The sequence below is a fragment of the Saccostrea echinata genome, unplaced genomic scaffold, assembly GCF_033153115.1.
Source record: "Saccostrea echinata isolate AGI-Se365-2 ecotype Australia unplaced genomic scaffold, CSIRO_AGI_Sech_v1 ptg000009l, whole genome shotgun sequence".
NCBI classification, from domain to species: domain Eukaryota; kingdom Metazoa; phylum Mollusca; class Bivalvia; order Ostreida; family Ostreidae; genus Saccostrea; species Saccostrea echinata.
Window position 1 is genome coordinate 43952201 of NW_026889758.1, and position 21915 is coordinate 43974115.

The 21915-nt window shown below is 32.5% G+C and overlaps 1 protein-coding gene across 1 annotated transcript; it reads left to right on the top strand.

Annotated features, from left to right (window-relative positions):
• The first annotated feature begins 168 nt into the window (after window positions 1-168).
• Window positions 169-21233, top strand: LOC133182572 (treslin-like). Its single transcript, XM_061317417.1, has 19 exons — window positions 169-924; window positions 1057-1351; window positions 1600-1660; window positions 2051-2155; window positions 4841-4997; window positions 7109-7346; window positions 7762-7855; window positions 9172-9293; window positions 9943-10125; window positions 10689-10840; window positions 10929-11029; window positions 15238-15331; window positions 15668-15750; window positions 16229-16462; window positions 16546-16633; window positions 17036-17075; window positions 17307-17429; window positions 18536-18703; window positions 19282-21233. Exons 1-19 carry the CDS (start codon window positions 232-234, stop codon window positions 21027-21029), a joined length of 4779 nt encoding a protein of 1592 aa, XP_061173401.1. The 5' UTR covers window positions 169-231; the 3' UTR covers window positions 21030-21233.
• Window positions 21234-21915: the final 682 nt, after the last annotated feature.

Here is a 21915-nt window from a genome sequence, read left to right on the forward strand (position 1 = left end):
CAAATTTTAGCACTAGCACTGGTTCTCTGCCCTTGATTCCAGTCGCTTGCGCCCGTTAACCAATGTCAGGGTACCAGTCTACGCCAAATTCAACTAAAAACATTGCTAATTGTAACTCAATCATTGTTACTTTGTATCACAATCATAAACTAGGATTCCTACAGTGATCCTTAAACTTTTTTAAAGCCATATCCAGAATAATGAAGTAAGAACAAAGGCTTCTTTTTGAAGATGTCAGAATCTTCAGTGAAATGTAAGATACTTTTTCTCGTTGATGGGAATCAAGGCGGTTGTGCACAAGACGTGAAAAATGAAGCAAAAGTTTTGGCTAACAGAGTAACTCTTTCAGCATTTCGAATCTTGACTGCTTTAAACGAAAGAGTCACGAGTAAAACGAACTTAAAAAGAGGTAACAAAACACAACACTTGAAATGGAGTTACAAAATTTATAATTCTTCAAAATACACATTGAAAAGACTTGTGAACCCTTTCAAAGAATTCAAAACCAGGTACTTCGAAGAATTTGAAAATGAAGTTGAGAGAAATATCGAAACAGCAATACAGGATATTCAGTCAGATATTGACACTGTAGGACACATACATGGAAAACAATACCCAGCAAACATACTAAATAAGGTTCTAAATGAAATTGTTCTGGATTATCAGTGGGAGGATCCAGATATTTTCTCACCAGTTAAAAGTAGGAGAAAGAGTGTTAAAAATGAAAATCATAGCAAAACAGAAAATTTTGTGTTTTTATTTGCAAACAGCCCTAAAAACCCAGTAGGATTAAGACAGTTTTCAGGAAAAGTTGTACTCGATGATGAGATCTTTCTGGATTCTTTCATGCCGCCAGACTTAATAAGTACATTTTCTCACAATATCAGGCTCTCAATGAACTGGATAGACACTGATGTTTCCTTTGTAAGTATACTTCAGTTAAAGTTTTATAAGTTAAACTTATTTGTTAATTGGATTATATTGGATTGAAGCATTTTGAATTTAAAGTAGTTACCAGTTCACATTTGTATATCTCAATTTTGAATATTTGTGCAGCTTGATGTAAACCCAGTGAGTGTCCAGTTTGTGGAATCTGCCATCCATAAACTTTATGGAAGCCTTATACCAGTGGAAACATTGGTTCAGTCAAATAGACAGTGCATTGGTAATATTTTCTCGAATCTAAAACCAAAACCAGTTGAAGGTGTTCTACACACCTGGAAAGATTCATCAGCTGTCATGGGACTTGTTTCCTACACCTCTGTGATAGAATATCATCTGCAACATCAGTCCAAGTTAGGAGCTGAGACTATTGACTCCTCCACTATCAAGTGTAATCTCACATCGAGTGGTATGAACCATGATATCATCATACTTTGCATATGTCATGAAAAAAAAATATTAATAGCAATTATAATTAGGTACAGTATGAATCATACAAAATTTATTGACTGATAATTGTTTTGTTTTTTTTTTTTTTAAATGACAGTTTTATATAATTTATTATAAGGTTTAACTTTTTAAAAATGAAATAATTTGGTATAGTTTATGATAAGGTGATGAGTATGTATGTTTATCAATGACATACTTTTTTGACAGATGACTCACTGATGTGCCAATTCAGTATTTCCCCTGCACAGACTTCAACACTTAATGCAAGGTGACTGAGCATATAGTAAAGTTTGTTGATAGTCAGCACTATGATGCTAAACCATAAAACAATTTTTACATTTTCTTTGAAAAAAAAATACAAAAAATTCATATACCCAGTAAAATCAATTAAGCGCTAATAACAGTCTTTCCATGCTGAAACCATATTTCAAATGAGATGTCTTTTAGATCCATTAAATAAAATTTTGGTGTAGCATTCCTCCGTAAATTACACTGTATATTATTTCTGTTTCATTTCCTTTAACCCCTATCTTAAAAGAATGAACATTGCCATTCTATAAAATTCAAATACTCAACTTTTTATATCCAATGTTTATCATGTAAGAGATTTAATTCAGTTCTGAAAAAAAAATTCAGATTATATTTTGTTCTTTTACAGTGGTAGGTCACCAAAGAGACACAAAAGAAGCCATGCAAAAGACAAGTTAAAGGCTCAGGAAAAATATTCAGTGTTACCTCTTAATGATAACAGCATAACTCTAAGGTATAGTAAGTCTGCAGAGAGGCAGTTGTCCTGTGATGATGTTTACATTAATGAAAGCCAATTGTAATCTTAGTTTACAAGAAGCTTCAGAATGCAATGAATTAAACAAAATGATTACGACTTCTGCTAAAATATGGAGTAATACAATGTATTTAAAGAAAGGTAATCTTTGAATCAATTTTACTGAATACTGATATCTTTAAATTTCCTCTGCTTTTTGCTTGTATGTACATATTTATGCGTAATACACTGATAAGTACACATCTACATTACATTGATGAATAGCTCAAGTTGAATAAAGCAAAGCTTTATAGCATGAGGTCATGTAAGAATCCACAATTCGACTTCTGATAGTAGAATAATTCTTTGATATGAGAATTGGAACAAAACATACAATACAAAGTTGTAAATAATGCCATTAATATATGTACCAGTATAATTTAAAAAAGAAAAAAATGTGTTTAAGATGAACTGAAGTATTTATAATAGAGTGATTTAAAATGTATACTGAAAATGAAATGCAAAAGAAACACAACATCCTATTTTAGGGGGAAATATTATATATAGGATATAATTTTGTATCTAAAAAGTAAGGACATCTTCAACTTTGTAAATATCCGTTATTTAACGGTTGAATGATTTTCATACCATTACCGGAAGTTAAGTTTTAGTCCGCGTAACAGAAATCAAAAATTGCATGTTTAACAAAACATTTGGCAATAATATGGGGTTTTAAGTGTTTGTATCTGTTCATCATAAGTAATGCAGCAATATTCCGAAAAAATAAATTTTCATTTCTTTTCCGTAAGCAATGCCAAGGCTTCCTGAAAATGACTTAAGTACGCATTTCCATTGCAAGATAGCTGGAAAATCTCAAAGTAAAGGTGATGGAGAGTTGCAGATGAAAATATGCACTACATCACGCCTCAAGAGGCTCTTACGTTTCATTAGCATGAATGACAGTCCTTGGACCGAAAGTCCAAGGGTTACTACACTGCACTAGGCTAGAGAAAATTCGACCTTATCATCTGAAAAATGGGCATTTAAAAATGACAAAGAATATTTCTTCACTCAGATCTCGAGATTGATGAACCTCGCAGAAATCAAGCTGCAATTGTTGTGCATGGCAGTCTTGCATGCTGTTATTGAATGGTCTGGGTGGGGGTGTTTTAACAGTCACGTGTTACTTTCTCAAGTTAAAAGATAATCATTTAACATTTTTATCAAATCTCTGATGTTTTTATATCGAGTTTTACCTTACTGTATTCATTTTTGAAAATCATTAGATAAAGAATTCAAACATTTGTAGATTACTGCTTGTTGCATTTCTTTTGCGTTTCAGTATATATTTTCTTATTCCTACAAGTTGAAATGATGTATGTGTGCTCAGCAAACCTCTTGAATATATATACATGTATATATATATATATATATATATATATATATATATATATATATATATATATATATATATATATATATATATATATATATATGTATATATATATACTTTTTTAACTCATTGGATAAAATCATATTGTTTAGATATCCTCTATGTAATACTGTAAATAATTTAGCTTACAGTTACCATATCCATGAGTATTTATTTGTTCATGTATATACAGTCAAACCTTGTTGTCTCAACATGCTCAAACTCGATGGGACTGAGGAAAAAATTCGAGATATCCGAGGATTCGAGTTAACCAGGGTAAAATACTTAAGAAATAAACACTTGGGACTTCAAAATCACTTCGACATATCCATGGTATTCCAGATATGGTGTTGGAGATACCGAAGTTCAGCTGTATTTTGTATATGCTCTGTCAGGGCTCGACATTAACTTTTTTTCCTACTTGTCCATTCGGACAAGTGACCAAGACATTTATTTGTCCGAACTTCAACTTCACTTGTCAGAAAATGTTTCAATAAAGATCTAATACCGTCAACTTGAAAACTAAAATAAAGTCCGTTACACATGACATGTGCTTGATTGACTTGTGATGTTGTTGATAAATACAACAAACACATAAAACGAAATTTTATCTAGGCTTTCTGTTCTGACAACAACAAAAATGTCCACAAGTGAACTTGTCAACATCAAACAGAATCCAAATTTCATTAAGTTCGTAAGATCCATGCCTTTTCAGTAGTATGCAATTAGTGAACTTTGATCCCGATCGCATGTGAACTCAATTAATAGCGATCCCTATCGGGATCGAAGTCCGGTTTTTTATGTACAGCTTCTTGAAACTACTGATTAACTTTCAACAGTCGTTCTTTTTATTATTTAGAGACTCCTTTACATTAATATGCACTTGTCCAATCGGACAAGTTCCCAGCAATATTCACTTGTCCGTAATTTTTTTTCACTGGTACCGGACAAGCGTTAATGTTGAGCCCTGTCTGTTTACTCCTTCTGAATCTTTACTCACCAGTTATGAAACACTAGCACATATCTGAAAAAGAGTATGTCAGCAGAGCAACTGCTATTTATATGCTATGTTAATTGAATAACATTTGATATTTCTTTAAGGTATTTGCAGCAACTAATTGAAGTCAAATAATGTGTCGCTTGCTTACTGGTATGATAATCTAGCAATGTATATAATTATATACATGTACTTGTCTATGCAAATCAATAATGAGACAATAAAATCTGTTGGTTTTTTTTTTGATTGTATGTAGGATGTATGGAGTTCTCCCTTTAAGAGATACTGAATTTATTAAGTACAAATATGGAGAAGATTTCATCTGTTGTGAGGATGATACAGATATGGAGAGTGTTTGTCTGGTGCCATTTGAGGACTTAATAAGGAAGCTAATAGCATCCACACAAGTTCTGGTTTGTAATGTAATCTTTCTAATGTGGAAGTTTGAGTTTAAAATCAAATTTCAGATAAAGAATAAGAAAAATTTACCAAAACCTTTGATATCAATAGGTAATACTTGTTAATACTAATACAAAGGTGTGTCATAGCCTTGAACAAAAGTTTTTCAAAGTAGGGGTGGTAAATTTTCCAAAGGCACCTGTAGTAAAGTGAAGTTTAATGCAATGAATTCTTTTTTATATCTTTCTGAAAGAGAAAGTATTTTTTTGTCTTCTTACAATTCACTCAAAACCTGCATGACAAAAATGTTAACATAATGATAATCAAATGCAAAGTGGGTTCACCCATAATAATATTTTTTATTAAAGGCTGTTTTAGAATACATCTTTTACAATGAACCCAAATTTAAAATTTTATTGCAGGTTTATTGTGGAACCAGAAAAACAAATTCTTTGTCATCTACAGTTTATTAATTGAATGGTTCTTCCCCCCCCCCCCCCCCCCCCCCAAATAAACACACAAGAAAAAAAAAAACCTGTTACAAGTGGTACAAAATTTACATCGTATCCTGTAATGGTGACATTACTTCCTTTTGTGAAATGATGAGGGTTGTCCATTAAGTCTGTAGACAAATGCTACAATTTCTCAATAATGACCACAATGCCAAATGTGTACAATAATATTTTAATAAAGACCATGATTTAGTAAATGTATGAAAATTATAACAATGCACACTATTTTACGAATGTTATAGGAATGAATACTTTGTTACAGTAAATGCAAGCTTCACAGCCCTAACATTAAGCTAGTTTCATGATAGCATCAAAAATATAGATTTAGAGTTTATATCACATGTTTGTTGACACAGCTCTTTTTTCTTAATTATGCCATACTTCCAAGTGTGTACAATAAAATTTATATATAGATCGTAATTGAGTAAATTTTTAAAATTCAAAACAATATACTATAATTTTCGAGTGCAGTCAGTATAAACACTTTGTATACACAGGGCTAAGTTCAAAGTTGAGCTAGATTCATAACAATGTCATGAATGGGGATATTCTTTTTTCATCAAAAACAGTGTTTTTTCACTTCTTGCAGTGTCTTTCACAGTGTTTTCCCTTTATTTCAAAGTAAAAGGTTAGAGATCAATTGTAACAGGCTTTGGGTTGAAGTTTATGACAAATCTCTGTGGACCTTACAAGAGTCTAATTTCGATTTTTTTAATTTGATATATATATATTTTTTATTTCGAAGCAGCATTTTTATCAATTGAAGCGGTCAATTTGGACGGTAACCGGTTCTTAAGTTAAACACTGCTCTCAAATTGCGCACACCATTGAAAAACCATATATACCAATTGCAAATCAATGAACTTGATATAATTATATTCCAGTAATTTCCAGTTGTTAGAATAATTATTTTGTCTCTGCATTGTTTCAACCATATTAAAACATAATTTTGTGAATAGACTGTCAAATTTAGAAACATATTCTTGCGTTTTTTCTTAATATCTTCACTATCTGTCCAACGACAGACACTAATGATATCAGAAAATGATGACAGCTGCTTTATTTGCGACACATATAATTTTTATTAAGCTTTGAATTGTTTTATGAAGAAAATAATCATTTGAATCCAAAAACTTTATTTCAAAGTATATAGCATTTAACCCTGGACCCTGTGCGCACTATCTTCGACCTGTAAAGACCGTGATTTTTACAAAAATTTTAAGTTAAACAATCAAAACCAAACTATTTTTACATGGATTTTCCTAACAAATATTTTGTTATACAGTAATTATAAGTACAGTCAAACCTTGTTATCTTGAACCTGATGGGATCGAAAAAATACTTCGAGATATCCAAGGGTTTGAGATATCCAGGGTAAAAAAATAAGAAATAAGCAATTGGTTCTTCCAAATCACTTCAACATATCCATGGTATTCGAGATATCAGTGTTCGAGATACCGAAGTTCAACTGTATATCTAGGTTATTCAGTTTGATAAAAACGTCATTGTCCACAAACTTTATGGACAACCCTTGTACAACAGTGTGTTCTCTTGCTTACAATGTAATATACTTTCTAGATATGTGAACATGTATGATTTATTAACCATTTCAGATTTTAGTGACAAAGAGCACCCCTGTCTTATTTGTCCTGCGACCTTTGACTCCCACATCAGCTACGCTGAGTTCACTTTGCCTTAGTGAATCCCTGGATGTGGAAAAAAAGCTATTGTGTTCAGAATCCTCACCTAAAAAGAAAACTAAAGTTGTGAAGGAAAAACCATGGGATCAGTTGATATCTAGAGCAGTTCAACATAGCAGCAAATGTGCTAGCACCTCCACTGATCAGAAAAGTAAAAAAAATTATATAAAGACTCTGCACTGTATTCACATGTACATGTATATAGTATTTGTTATCTAAAAAGTAGGAAACATTGCGTACAGGATTAAACCCAGAAACTGATGAAAAGTTGAGAACAGTGTTTTCAAAAAGAAAAAAATCGTTTGACAAATTTTTTTAACAAGTTGCTAATATTCACAAACATTAACCATAAAAAAATTCTCTAAACTACATGAATCTTAAAATAGGTATAAATGAAGGAATATTAGGTTACTCAAAAAGCTGCTACATTTTTTATAATGGAAATGCATGTTTTTCATTGTCAGATTTTGCTTTTGAATGTTAGACTTTGCTTTGAAATGAAAGATTTTGCTTTGAAATGTTAGGTTTTGCAGTCTGTTTAAATTTTTAGCTTTTGTTTTACATAGACAGACAGTGCTTTGATCCCAATGTTCTGGGGAGGACACATTTACCTGGTTGTAGATCTGGTCTGGTGTCTCTGATTGAGAAACTCAACAACAGGTAAAAAGTTTTACCAACAATATGGCATAAGAAATTGAAGCTGAAGAAAACAGCTTTATTTGAAGAACTGCAATATTACCATTCTTATCAACATGTGTTTTCATGACTTATATGTAAGTGTATTATTTTTTATGGTCTTTGTCATAGCAGTACCTCCAAATATCATTGCCAAATGATAAATTGTTCAATTACGAGGGCTGTTCGAAAATTATTGAGACAATTACTTTAACTCCATAAAGGGCAGAGATAATTTCAGGAAAATTCGTCAACATTTTATAAAGAACGAACAAAACAATTATTCAAAATTTCTAATTTAAAGGATAATTAGATAAGTTCCGGTGAAATAATAAACATGCATATGTCTTATTGACCTGGTGCAGCATCGCTACGTCATTTTGACGTCACGTCAGCCGGAGATGATTTTGCATGTGAAACAATCGGGAAGCGTTTACTCTTCTTTCTTTATTATCATAATTATACACCCTACAAAAATTAAACTGTCTCTTTTCTTAAATGAATCTTTAGAAAATGTGTGCTGTTGCTTCACTATTGTAAATTTTTCATGTGTCATTTATACAGGATGACTTAGCATCATGCAGTGCCGATTTATGCAATGAGGATCAACGTTATTAATTCCGTTACGGTAAAAATTGGTGGTCTTCCGGAGCTTTTGATTTTACTGTAGTTGAATTATAAGTTAGAAAAAATATATATACCAATGAAATACATGTAACAAACCCTTAGGCATGTTTTTTTTTTCTCGTTGTTATTGTTTTAGCAGGTTTGTCAGTCTGGAAAGGAGTTTTACATAGCGCTACACAAAATTTTAGGTCTCATGCTGCTCCTCCTTGACGTCAAAATCCATTTTGTCGTCGTTATCAGATTTCTTTACCTCACTTAATTTTTCTAATGATCTCCGTATTTCTGATCAGAATTCTAACAAACTTGCACAACATGAAGTCAAAATAAAATTAAAAAATCATATACATAAATTGAATTATTTTCGCTCTTATTATGGGTCCACCGGGGTGTTGAAATTTGGTGTTACATATTTTCAATATCTGATTTCATGACTGCGCCGGGTACCCCTACCATTGACACATTTATATACCATTGAAGAGAAGAAATTTAATATTTGTAAAATATTTCTTGCTTTTATGAAGTCTTAATGTTTGTCAAACGTATATGCAAATTTTCACCGAAAGACGTTCATTAGAAAGAAAAATATACAAAATGTCTCAATAATTTCCTAACAGCCCTCGTACTTGCATATAGTTTTGAAGTTTTACATTCATCTTGCTTTATTATTTCCAAAGAATATCTCAACTGGAATTTCTGAATGAAAATGAAGTTGAAACTTTGAAAGAACTACAACAGGTTTATCGGCAAGAGAATAAACCCATCAGACCAAGAGAGACTGTGCAGCCCCAGTTACAAGGTTTGTAAACACATCAGTGTAAAATCATACAAAAATTTTATCAATAGAAACATTATTTAGTAATATTGTTATCAAGAACAGGATGGTTAAAAAAGATTTTGAAGTACACTATAAAAGTAGGGGTGAAACGATACACCTCCTTCACGGTTCGATATGTATTGTATAATTTTGTCTCGGTTCGGTTATTTTCGATACGATACATTTTGATAGAAGGAAACAAATTCTACGTTGTTTTATGCTTTCTTTTTCTAAATCTAGTCACATATTTTACGAATTTTATTTGCAAATTGACTAGAAGAAATTGATTAAAATTATTTGACTGTCAAAAATTATTTTACAAGCTCTCAGTCATCAAAAATTTACATTTTCTATACTTATTTATTCTGAGTAACGTGTTATACCTTATGCCAAACCCGACTGAATAACGATCCCGACCGAAAAATGAACCGAACCGAAAATTAGAGATTTTGCACCGTGTATCAAACCGAGAAAAAATACCGCGGTGCATCGATACCGCGGTGAACCGTTTCACTCCTATATAAAAGAAATCATACAATAGTCAAAAACCAGAAATAGTGAAAATCAATGTACAATACATGTATGTTAAGAAAAGTGACATAAATCTTATAATTATTTTTCAATCTTTAAGAATTTGAAGAAGGAACTCCCTCTCAGCCAGGGTCACAGAGTACAGATACACTGCCTTCTCGTGGTGTTCTGATGGTAAACAAGAGCAGACTATCATCTGTATTCAAGGAGGACAACTCTGCAGTAACAAAGACTCCAGAGACTGTAAAAAATACCAACACAGATATGACCAGTTTGCAAACTGGTACATGTACATGTGATGACATGCTGATGGATAGAAATTCAGTCTTTTACTTAAAAAAAAATGCCTAAGTATATTGTACATGTACATGGTTATTCATTATGTGTATATGTATATGAAAAATGGACATGATCTCAAATTTTTCATAATGGTTCAACAAACAAAAGAGAGTAATTTTAAAGATTTTTCTACACAAATAAATTGAAATTTTTTATCTTTTGAAAAACATTAAATGCATCAAAACTTAATAAAACTACTAGGATGCGTAATGTTAGACTGTGTCAATGTTTATTTACTTCTGGAAGCATCAGATTAATTAAGACCTTGTTAAATTCAGACAATGCCATAAGGTCCTCAATTATAAATCTAATACAGAGTGAAACTAATATTTTGTTCACAATATTTGTAATTTTTTTTCTAGTTCATTTTATTTAAATTTTTTTGAAAGTTTGTATCATAGCCCTATGAAAATATGTGACATAACTTTGTGGAGTGTATAAAATCATGAATATTATTAATTTGACTCTGTCTTTCAATACCATTTCAGTACATTAATGTATTTATAGAGTTTGAATCAGAAGAAGAACTTGTGGAATATTTGATTAAATCCTACAATGAGAGGGTGGTGGAAGGATGTGAGAATTTTTACTTGGCAGCACAGAGTTTAGTGATGGTGCCATTGCATTATGTAAAAGACCAAAATGTGGATAATCCCCAGGTTTGTGCTTTATGAAACAAAAATTGATGTACATGTATTTTAGTTAAACAACTGATCTACATGTTAAAAGATAATTTTTTAACTTTAGGAAAAGTGTATTGAGCTTCTGGAGAGAGGAGTAGTTTTGCCCATTGGATCCTTGAAAGAGAGACATCAGAAAGAGGAAAGAAAAAGTCAGACACAGATAGAGTAAGTCACTGACTGAAAATATATACATGTACACATATACACAATATGCAGTGGCTACAACATTGCTTTAAAAGATACACAAAACAACCATGATACATGCACAATTGGCCAGCTAGACGAACAATCCTTGCATAAGGTTCTACACATTATGGCTGCAGTTTGTATATTTGATATAAAGACTTGTACTTGAATTAGCGGACAAGAAGCAGTGTAGAATAGGGCTGTATCAATATATTGATCGATATTTAAGAATGTATTGTATCGAAAAAATAACTTCCAATATGTATTGGACAGGCAGATTTTCTTATAATTCTGTGAAAAAGTTGGGAATTTCAATCACCAAAGGTTATAGTTTTCACTGTTTTATAGCAGTGAGCAGGTTATCAAAATATCTGAAGTACTGTAAATGTAATTTTTTCTACAGGGTCATAATTCTGTGGAATCACAATTTCTATTCAATTCGTGGGTAGAAAATTATGTGGCTTTCTTGAATTGCCATTGTATGTTTTGCATGCACTCTAAGTACGCTGTGACAAATTCCCGCAGAAAATTGGTAACCATGTACATAGCATAAAGAACTTTGAACGATAGTATTGTTCTGCTGCCTACCTCCAAGTCAAATTTCAAAGATTAACATATTTGAATGATTTTTCATATTTATACAGATATTCATGTGAATTTTCAAAAAAAAAAAAAAAAAATCTATAACTAATTTGGGAAAACAAATAGAGATAACTCTATAATTTTGGTAAAAATTGCATTTTTTCATTTTAGAAATCAATGGAAAATATTTTTAAAACAACATTGAATTAAATGGGTGTGAAATGTAGGCGGGAATTGAGAGTTAGCATGCATGGTTCTTAATCCCACATGGAAAAAATATATCTACAGTATTTTAATGTAAGGAACATATTACAGACCCATTTTGAATAATTGTTAGAGGCACTTTTTGTTCCTTCTTTTTAAGACACAGTAATTACTGCATTATCTGTATTTCAAGTTGTCAAATGAGGCCTGAATATTTGCAAATTTATTTGGAAAATTCTTGATTTTTTCTTATTTGTTTTATCTTAGACTTTGCTGTACAAATCATTAAAATACTGATAACACAATTACAATGACATTTATTTTTAGCTCTTCTGAGCCAAAGGCTCAAAGAGCTAATGCTATGGCCATTTGTACGGTGTGCGTAAACTTTTTAGAATATGGGCCATAACTCAAGAACCCCTTGGCCAATTATTGTCAAATTTAGGACTAAATTTAAAACTAGGGTTGTGACCCTTAAACAAGGGGAGATAATTAGGAAAATAGAAACAAAAGTACTGGTTGCTAAAAAATCTTCTTCTCAAGAACCACTGGGCAGATTATCACCAAACTTAGGCAAAAGAATGAGGATATGTTGTAGATTAAAATTTGCACGGGGATTTTCCCTTTGGGCAAAGGGCGTGGTCTCAAGGTCACTTCAAAGTTGACCAAAAATTACATTTTATTAAAATGTTGATATTTTGCTTACTATAAGGACTAGGATCATCAAATCTTGTCTAACGAACTCGTATCATGTTGACTCAAAAGTAGGTCACACTGACCTACTTTTTACATTTTGCAGCCATTCTTTTTCAGAATGATTTAGAGGCATATTTTGAACAATTTAAGGCCTATGATCATCAAACTTTGTCAGTTGATGTATCTTGGGTCTTCGAAGTACGTTGACTAAAAGTAGGTCACCTTGACCTACTTTTTGAATTTTATGGCTAATCTTTTTCAAAAAAATTAAGGTCATTAATTCGAATACTGAGAGGTTTAGAATCATTAGATCTTGTAAGATGATGCATCTTGGGGCCATAAAACATTTTTATTAAAAAGTAGGTCACAGTGACCTACATGTACTTTTTGAAGTTAGCAGGCATTCGATTTCAAAGCGTTTTAGAGGCATATTTTGGACATTTTAAGGCCTATGATCATAAAACTTTGTAAGTTGATGCATCTTGGGTTCTCAAAAAACATCAACTGAAAAGTAGGTCACCGTGACCTACTTTTCAATTTATATGACTATAATTAAATATTTCGGGTACTAATTGGCTTAGAATCATCAAACTTTGTCAGTTGATGCATCTTGGGTCTTCGGAGTAGGTTGACTGAAAAGTAGGTCACCGTGACCTACTTTTGAAAATTTATGGCTTTAATTTAACATTTCAGGTACTAATTGGCTTAGAATCATCAAACTTTGTCAGTTGATGCATCTTGGGTCTTTGGAGTAGGTCGACTGAAAAGTAGGTCACCGTGACCTACTTTTGAAAATTTATGGCTTTAATTAAATATTTTGGGTACTAATTGGCTTAGAATCATCAAACTTTGTCAGTTGATGCATCTTGGGTCTTCGGAGTAGGTTGACTGAAAAGTAGGTCACGGTGACCTACATTTGAAATTTTATGGCTGAATTAATATTTTCGGGTACTATTTGGCTTAGAATCATCAAAATTTGTCAGTTGATGCATCTTGGGTCCTCAGAGTAGGTTGACTGAAAAGTAGGTCACCCTGACCTACTTTTGAAAATTTATGGCTTTAAGGTCAAGATCTAGTAAATGAAAGGTGCCTACAGATTTCTCAAATTTGAGAAATAAATTCCTTTAATGGTGCTTTATAACTTTAGCTTGGTCAGATAAGGTGTTTCGGGCATAATTTGTAGATGAACAAGACGAAAAATCATATTTTAAACTGTCATTTTCAATGGAAAATTAAGAAAACTGGTCATGAATACGGGAGTTTTTTTCCATATCAGACAAAGAAATGCATCCAGATTGCCTACAGTCTCTCAGAAAACGGTAATTTGTATGTTCTTGGCCTCTTCTTTAAAATAATGTTAAATTGAATATAGGTATCGGGATTACTTTTCACATGATTTCAAATTGAATTCTATGAAAGTACTTTATTTTCTACAAAATTCTACTAGAGCCATAAAGTACGGGAAAAAGAAAGTTAAAATTGATTATGACGTCATAATGGATCTAGTACTAAAAAGTTAGTCTGAAGTCATTTACTAGATCTTGACCTTAATTAAATATTTTGGGTACTAATTGGCTTAGGATCATCAAACTTTGTCAGTCAATGTATCTTGGGTCCTCGGAGTACAACAACTGAAAAGCAGGTTATTGTGACCTACTTAAAATTTATGTCTTTAATTAAATATTTCAGGTACAAATTGGCTTAGAATCATCAAACTTTGTCAGTTGATGCATCTTTGGTCTTTGGAGTATAACAACTGAAAAGTAGGTCGCTTTGACCTACTTATAAAATTTTATGGTTATAATTTTAAAAAATATTTTAGGTATTAATTGGCTTAGAATCATCAAACTTAGTTGATGGGTCCTCAGAGAATGACAAGTGATAAGTAGATCACCATGACCAACTCTCAGGTACTAATTGGCTTAGAATCATCTTGGGTTCTCAGAGTGTAGTGTGAATTGGAATTTCAAGGGTTTATCTAAATATACAGGATACTTAGAGGCTTCAAATAGAGGTGATAGGTTGTACAGTTTATCAGAAAAGCGATTCAAGGCCCTTGGGCCTCTTGTTAGTTTCTAGACAGAATTATATATATTTTAGTGGTAGTTTTGTCTTTGTTTCCATCAGTGCTTTGTCTAGTGATAAGGTTTGTGGCATGCACTAATTTAAAGTTCAGACAGATGTTTATATTAAGAAAACAAAAAAAACCTGATAAATTTGTATCATCAGATAAACTGCTTTTAAAATTTGTCAACTATATTGTAGCCACTGGGGCAGGTTAATATATGTGTACTGACGAACACCAGATTTTATGCAACACCTTATTTTCATCAGATAATTATTTGGTATTTTCAAGTGAGAGAAAATGTTCAAGAATTTTGGTTATCGTTTTATATAATCTTTATGAATACATACATTGTATATATGCTAGAATGGAATTTTTGTGAGCAGATGGTCTTGTGTAAGTAGGCGAAAACAAAGTTCTCATGAATTACATGACACGATTGCAAAAACATTTAACATGATTTTAGTTTCTAGACAGAATTATTGATACACATATTTTAGTGGTAATTGTTTGTGATTTACAGTGGTTTAAAGTATTTCAAGTGTTTCTTTTCATCTATTTTGCATGAAAAGGTACAAAATTTTGTAGTCGTATAATGTACACTTTTTAAACATAGTTTCTTTGAATGATTTTGTTGTAGACTACAGCTGCAGACAGTGCTGAGATTTGAGATTCTCTCTTTTCTACAACAAGGGGACCAGTCTATGACAGAAGAAGATAACAGACTTAATGATGTAAATAACATTTCTCATTCTCTAGTGTTCATACAATAAAAGTATTATGTTTGTACATGCCTTAGCATATTTAAAACATAGCACTTTATTTAGGGAATTTGTTATTTGGCATTCAAAAATTAGAGCTAGGGGTTTATATGTACATGTATGTTATCACATACTAGTACATGTATGTAAAATATTACTTTGGCAGTGATTGTGAATTCCAGCACCAACAACTGTGTTAAATTTACATGCATATGAACTTTTTAAAATTATACACTTATACAGTAATTGTTTAAGTTTTTTTCCCTTTTTTGAATTATGTGTAGCTTTGAATACATTTTTATCTTGTAGATTGTCACCCTTTTGAGGACACTCAGCTTTCACACAGATCCCAAGTCCCTGTCTGACTTTATGAACAATAGTCTTGTTGAAAAGTAAGACACATATCTGCCTTCAGAGAGATAGCAGATGTGTTTGATGCAACAGATTTAACTCTGAAGTGTTTTTTTTTTTTTAAAGAATTGAATTTTAGAAATTAAAATAGCTGAAACAGTGAATGCACCATATACATATATAAGGCTTAGGTAAATATATCTATGTACTGCTTCCTTGATTTTGATGAGAAGTGTTGGCACTGCTGTTCATAATAGAACTTGAAATACATGTACATGTATTTGTTCAAAACAAACACAAAGTTCAGAATTATTTCACACATTTTAGAATATTTATTCAAATGTGGGAATGGTTTTAGAGCTACAGTCTTGTAAGAGACTTCTGGTTTTCTTTGAGAATGAACATTTCTGTTTTATCATAATATTCATTTGTGTCAAATTCAATGTACATGTATAAGTAGAATGTAAATAAGACTGTCCAGAGTACAGACCAAAATTACCAAATACATGTATATTGTAGTTACATCCACACATTGCCACAAACTCTGGGTAATGTTTATGATGAATTGATGCAGCCACTTCCTGTTGCCCTGGAAGCCATTCTTTCCCCTGACAATAGTGCTGACCAATCAGTGTTCAGCAAATCAGTCATGGAGGCAGAGCTTGACAAGAGTATAGAACCATCCTCCTCACAGCCTCCTTCTATCTCAGAAGTGTTACCAAAATCTAATGATGCACCAGTTAGTAAAACAAGGTAATTAAATATATCTTATTTTCTGTCTTTATGCAAAGGAAAATAGACAATGTATACATATTTTGTTTTATATTGTGTTATAGGACCAGAAAAATTATGCACTACCCAAGTTTGTCAGATATTGGATCAAAACGTCAGATATTTGTCAACACATCTACATCAAATGTTAAGGTAAGAATCATATGAATTTACCAACAATGAGAATTTTCATATGATCCTTTGATATACAATTGATTATTTATTCTTTGTTTTTATATTAATTGGAATATTGTAAATGAACTATCTTTGTCTGTCAAACTTGTTTCAATGAAATCACTTGTGAGACTTGGAATTTTATGTTCAAGTTTCAGCAGGGGTTGATCTGGAAAAAAAAAACTTAGCTAAGACAGAATTTTGTTATAAACTTACTGTGATGCATACATTCATTTATTTTCATATGCTTTTTTAGAATTGTACTAATTTTCAGTACAGATTGGTCTAATGCACGGCTAAGGGCTCAACTTATTTTTCATGTCTTTTAGATATCTGTGTCATTATTATTCAATAAAAAGTACTATTGTTTCATCTTGTCAGGAGCCTTCTTCTTCACGGAAGAGGAGAAAATCAAAAAGAGGTATTGAAATTATTTCTAATATATACATATACAATAAATTGAAATTGGATCCTCAGAACTTTTTTCATTGTTTTGTTTGTTAGGGAGAAAAAATAATTTCACTCAAGTACATGTACATTGAGTTATTGTGTACATTGATTTGAGAAAAATCATCTCTAAAAAATATTTTGAAATTTCAGTTTAATACTCTGTTGAATTTTTAAAGAGATTGTTTTAAATTATAATATTTAGATTTAACAAGGCAGTTTAAGAGCAAAATAAAGCTAGAGAGAAGACAGTCAGTGGCAGTGATGGAGACCATCAAGTCCCCCAAAGGAAGAAAACTGGCATCCTCTAAACTCAAGTCCTCTAAACGTTAGTACAGTGTTTCTTTATACATGTATATTTAATGTATGATTGTGAGGGAGATATAAAGAGCTATTCAGCAGAGAAAAATCATATTCCTCGAGAGCTCTGCTGAAGGGAATATGATTTTCCTTAGCTAAATAGCTCTTCATATATCCCAACATTCATGTACTAAATTGTTTATTATACTAAATGAAGACAAACTTTTAAAAATAAACACAGAAGTTCAAATTTAGCATGAGGACAAAATTCACTTGCAGTTAAAACAGGTATTTGAAACACTTTACTGCAAGTTCTGTGATTTCCAAGTGTTCTTAAAATCCTTTCTGTCAGGTATATAAGATATTTACATATTTCTACTGGGAATGCTATGTGGAATCTCCTATACAACAGATATGGTGACTGTTTATGTCTAATAGGTATTCTCAGCCAAGAAAAATAACTCTGATAAAAAAGTGAGTGTTCTTGGGTGGGATTCAATATTTTTTCCCAAGGGACTCAACATTTTTATTTTCTTACTCATGTATTGTAAGTGTCTAGACCAGATCATTTGAAGGTTTTATAGAATAATTATAATGAGGTACATGTATAATAATATTTCTTGCCCAAGGCATTGTGTATTTGAACAAAAATAATACTCTTGTAACCAAGTTTCACAAACAATTTTGTGATTTAAGGTACTTTAGGTTTATGTGATAGGATAACAGAATATTCATGAAATACTATAACAGCCAAGACAATGAATTAACACTTCAAATTAATCATTTAATAGTTTTAGTTTCACTTGCCTACAAAAAGAATTCTGAACTCAATATTTATTCCTTGACACTACTTTACACATGCACTCCCAGTTAATATTGATGAAATCTTGATTTTCACATCTATAAAACTTCCCAAAATTAAACATAAATAAAGGTTTTGTTATTCATGGGGGGAGAATATGATTTGCTATGTAAACAGTTATGTATTTTTTCCCACTCACTTCATACAGATAAGGGTTTTTTTTTTATTTTTTCATAGTAATCTGCTACAATATGTATTTTGTTATGAAGACACTTTATGATTTATAATATATATTTGATATCATTTTCTTGATGTGTACTTGCTTCTTACAGATTTGTTGTCTCCACCATTCAAGTCTCCAGCCAGAAAACCTCTGGTCACAGAAACCCCATCACACAAACAGAAGAATTCTGCTATGTGGAAACGACAGGAGGCAGAAAGAAGGAGATCCCTTAGTAATACTGCTGTTAAGGTGGTGGAGGAATCACCCCTCAAATCAGGTCAGTTTCCATTCCTGAAGTCTGGTCCGTTTCCATTCCTAAAGTCAGGTCAGTCTCCATTCTTCAAGTCAAGTTGGTCTCCATCACACAGGTCTGATCAGTCCCATTAATCAAGTCAGGTCAGTCACCATTCCTCAAGCCAGGTAGGTCTCCATTCCTCAAGTTAGGTAGGTCTCCATTCCTCAAGTTAGATTGGTCCCTTATCCTCAAGTCAGGTCAGTCACCATTCCTCAAGTCAGATCAGTCTCCATTCCTCAATTCAGTTCAGTCATCATTCCTCAAGTCGAGTCAGCCTCCGTTCCTCAAATCAAGTCATTCACCATTCCTCAAGTCAGGTTAGTCTCCATTCTTGCAAGTCAAGTCAGTATCCTTTCCTCAAGTCATGTTAGTCTACAGCTTCCATTAGTGTCCTTGTAAAATATATGTATGTGGCTTGATTCTTTTTCCATAACTCTGAAATTACAATTTGTCAGTTTTTATTGGAACTTCAATACTGCTGTATGATTTAAAAATTGAAATACGTGTATGTTGCTTTTCAAAGTGAAGTGAATAAGAATTTCAATTGTTTTCTTCTGCAGAGAGACCATCATTACTCAGCCCATCCCAGAATAAACGCGCTCTGCATAAGGTCAGACGTTCATTTTATTCAGCCTCAGCAGGTCCTCTGATACGATCTAGGTCAATGACCCAAGCAAATGTTGAATTGGGAGATAGAATTGCAGGCAGGATCCAACACTCTTCAGGAAAACTCAACAGTATTCTTAAAAAACCTCCAAGTCAGTCAGCTTTATTCAAGTCACCAGACAAAAATTCTTCATTCTTGCTATCACAGTTGATGGGAAGTCCAACTCCACAGAAGAAAACATCCAAGACACCAGGAAAAGGAACTCCCAACAAAGTAATTGCAGAGTCTCCTAGTATGTTCACAAGATCCAGGTCGCCATGTATATCTAAAGGTTTTCCAAAAGCTTTGTTTCAGGAGAGTCCTAATTGTAGAAAGAGTCAACCAAAAGTTGTCCGACACTCACCAAGTCTAGAGCAGTCAGAAGGAAAAGAGGATGAAAAAAATGTAAAATTTACCAACACACCCAGAAAATCTCCTGACTTTCTAGTAGCTGAGTCTCCCAGTAATAACACAAGATCTAAAACTTTGATGACTCCAACAAGAAAATCTGTCCGGGCTCTTTTGTTTGGAAAGAGTCCTGAGGGAAAGCCTGTGGAAGACAGTAAAAACAGAAACACTCCATCAAAATCAACCCCAAGAGCTCGAAGATTAATACTGAGTAAAACACCAGTGAAAGGTCAGAAGTCTATCACTATTGACCAGCATACTGGCAACACAGAAAATCTGACTCAGAAAAAATTGGATGAAATGAAACATACATGTACAGATGATTCCTCAAGTTCAACATCTATAAATGATGGAAAAGGAGATGCGAAAAAATCACCAGAAAAAAGTAGAACCCCTTCCCCTAAAATCCAAAGGAAAATTCGTACACCAAGTTCTCTTAATCATTGGCAAAGACGGAAAAGGGGCAGAGATGAAAGCATGCTATCTCCAAAACAATTGTCAAGGAAGTTTGGTACTGAGAGTACACAAAGCAGTCAGGAAAGCAAGGCTGTTGAAGAGGACAATGATACGATCTTCTCTTCACTGTCTCAGGAAGAAAAACAAGTCAACAACAAAAAGAGAGGCCTGGAATCTACAGAGGACTTGTCAACCATATTCTCACCAAGTAAAATAAAGAGAACATTGTTGAAAAACTCTGACCAGAGTAGTTTTAGAACATCATATACCCTTCATAACAAGATAATAGAAAAAAAATCTTCATTGCTTTCTTTTGCTAGTGGAAACAGTGAAGGTTTTGACACAACAGGCTTGACAGATTCCCAGACTAGCAGTGTGGGTCTCCATTCTAACTTAAGTAGAATGTCTCAAGCAAGTACCTCTTCCATGGAATTTTCCAATGCTAATGATGAAGTTTTCTTGTTAGAGAGTCAAAGTGGAGAAAAGACTGACACAAATATTACAGAACAGAATACAGATGCTGACATTGGCTGTAATTCTCCAGTGTTTGGATCAGGGAATAAAACCAGAAAAATACATCTGTCAGGAGCAAATAATGGACGAAATTCAGGACAAAAAGTGTCTCCTTCTGGGAGGAAATATTCTCCTAATGTCTCTGCCAAAAGTCTCATGCATCTAATGAATTCTCCACTTGTCACCTCTGAGAAAGTAGAGAAAAGTCCAAATGTGAGTAGGAATGTTGCTATTGTGAGGCATCAAAGACCTCGATCAAGACGGTCATTAAATCTTCAACAGTGATTATAATATGGTGCATTTGCTCTTGCTAGACGACACCGTCTCACAAAAGTTCAGGAAACAATAAACGCATATACATGTATATATGTAAATTATGAACTGACATTCTTTTTAATCAAGTGTACACTAGCTGTTAGATGTGCTTTGAAAATATGATTAGGCACAACAGACTATTTTTGTGAAATATATTTAATCAGATTTAAAACATTGAATTATATCTTTTTTGCTATTAATCTTTAAAATATAAATAAAGTGGAATATACTATCTATGAAAACTTCCTATTATATGATAAATAGTTGCTGGTAAATGTAATGTGGAGAACCAAATCCATGATATTTAGCTTTAGGAAAAATACAATCATAATGATTTTAGTCCGAGTGTATTGTAGTGATATACTGTGTGGAAGCTCTTATCACATTTATTAGGGCCCTGCTAGAATGTACAGGTGTTAAAAAGTTATCACTATCCATCTACAAAATTACATTTATTCCTAGTAAATATTTTGATAATTTATCCTCAAAGGTTGAATTTTGGTTAGTGGTAACCTGGTAGTAAGAAAATTTTGATAACAGTTCTGCTACTGTGTCATTGTGATAGGGCTCATTACTAAGAGAAAATTCTTAAACTTGGAAGAAAAGGATAATTCTTTTGAAGCCTTTGGAATAAATTATCTTGCTCAATATGTGAAGTTTAGGACCTTATTTGCCTTTGTCATATAGGATACTGCTTTTGTATGATGCATGCTTCAGTTTGGCTGATCATATAAGTCAATTAGGTGACATATTGCTATCTCTTTTCAACCAGTGTTGTGCAAATTGCTTTGTTGTAATCTTGAACATTTCCAGCTTCTCCCCTGGAACTGATGAACCAATTTCAAGTTATTTAAGA

Coding starts and splice junctions, on each gene's coding strand:
- LOC133182572 (XM_061317417.1), top strand. CDS start 232: ATGTCAGAATCTTCAGTGAAATGTAAGATACTTTTTCTCGTTGATGGG. Junction 10,841..10,928: donor AAAATGTGGATAATCCCCAG/GTTTGTGCTTTA, acceptor TTTTAACTTTAG/GAAAAGTGTATTGAGCTTCT. Junction 11,030..15,237: donor AAAAGTCAGACACAGATAGA/GTAAGTCACTGA, acceptor ATTTTGTTGTAG/ACTACAGCTGCAGACAGTGC.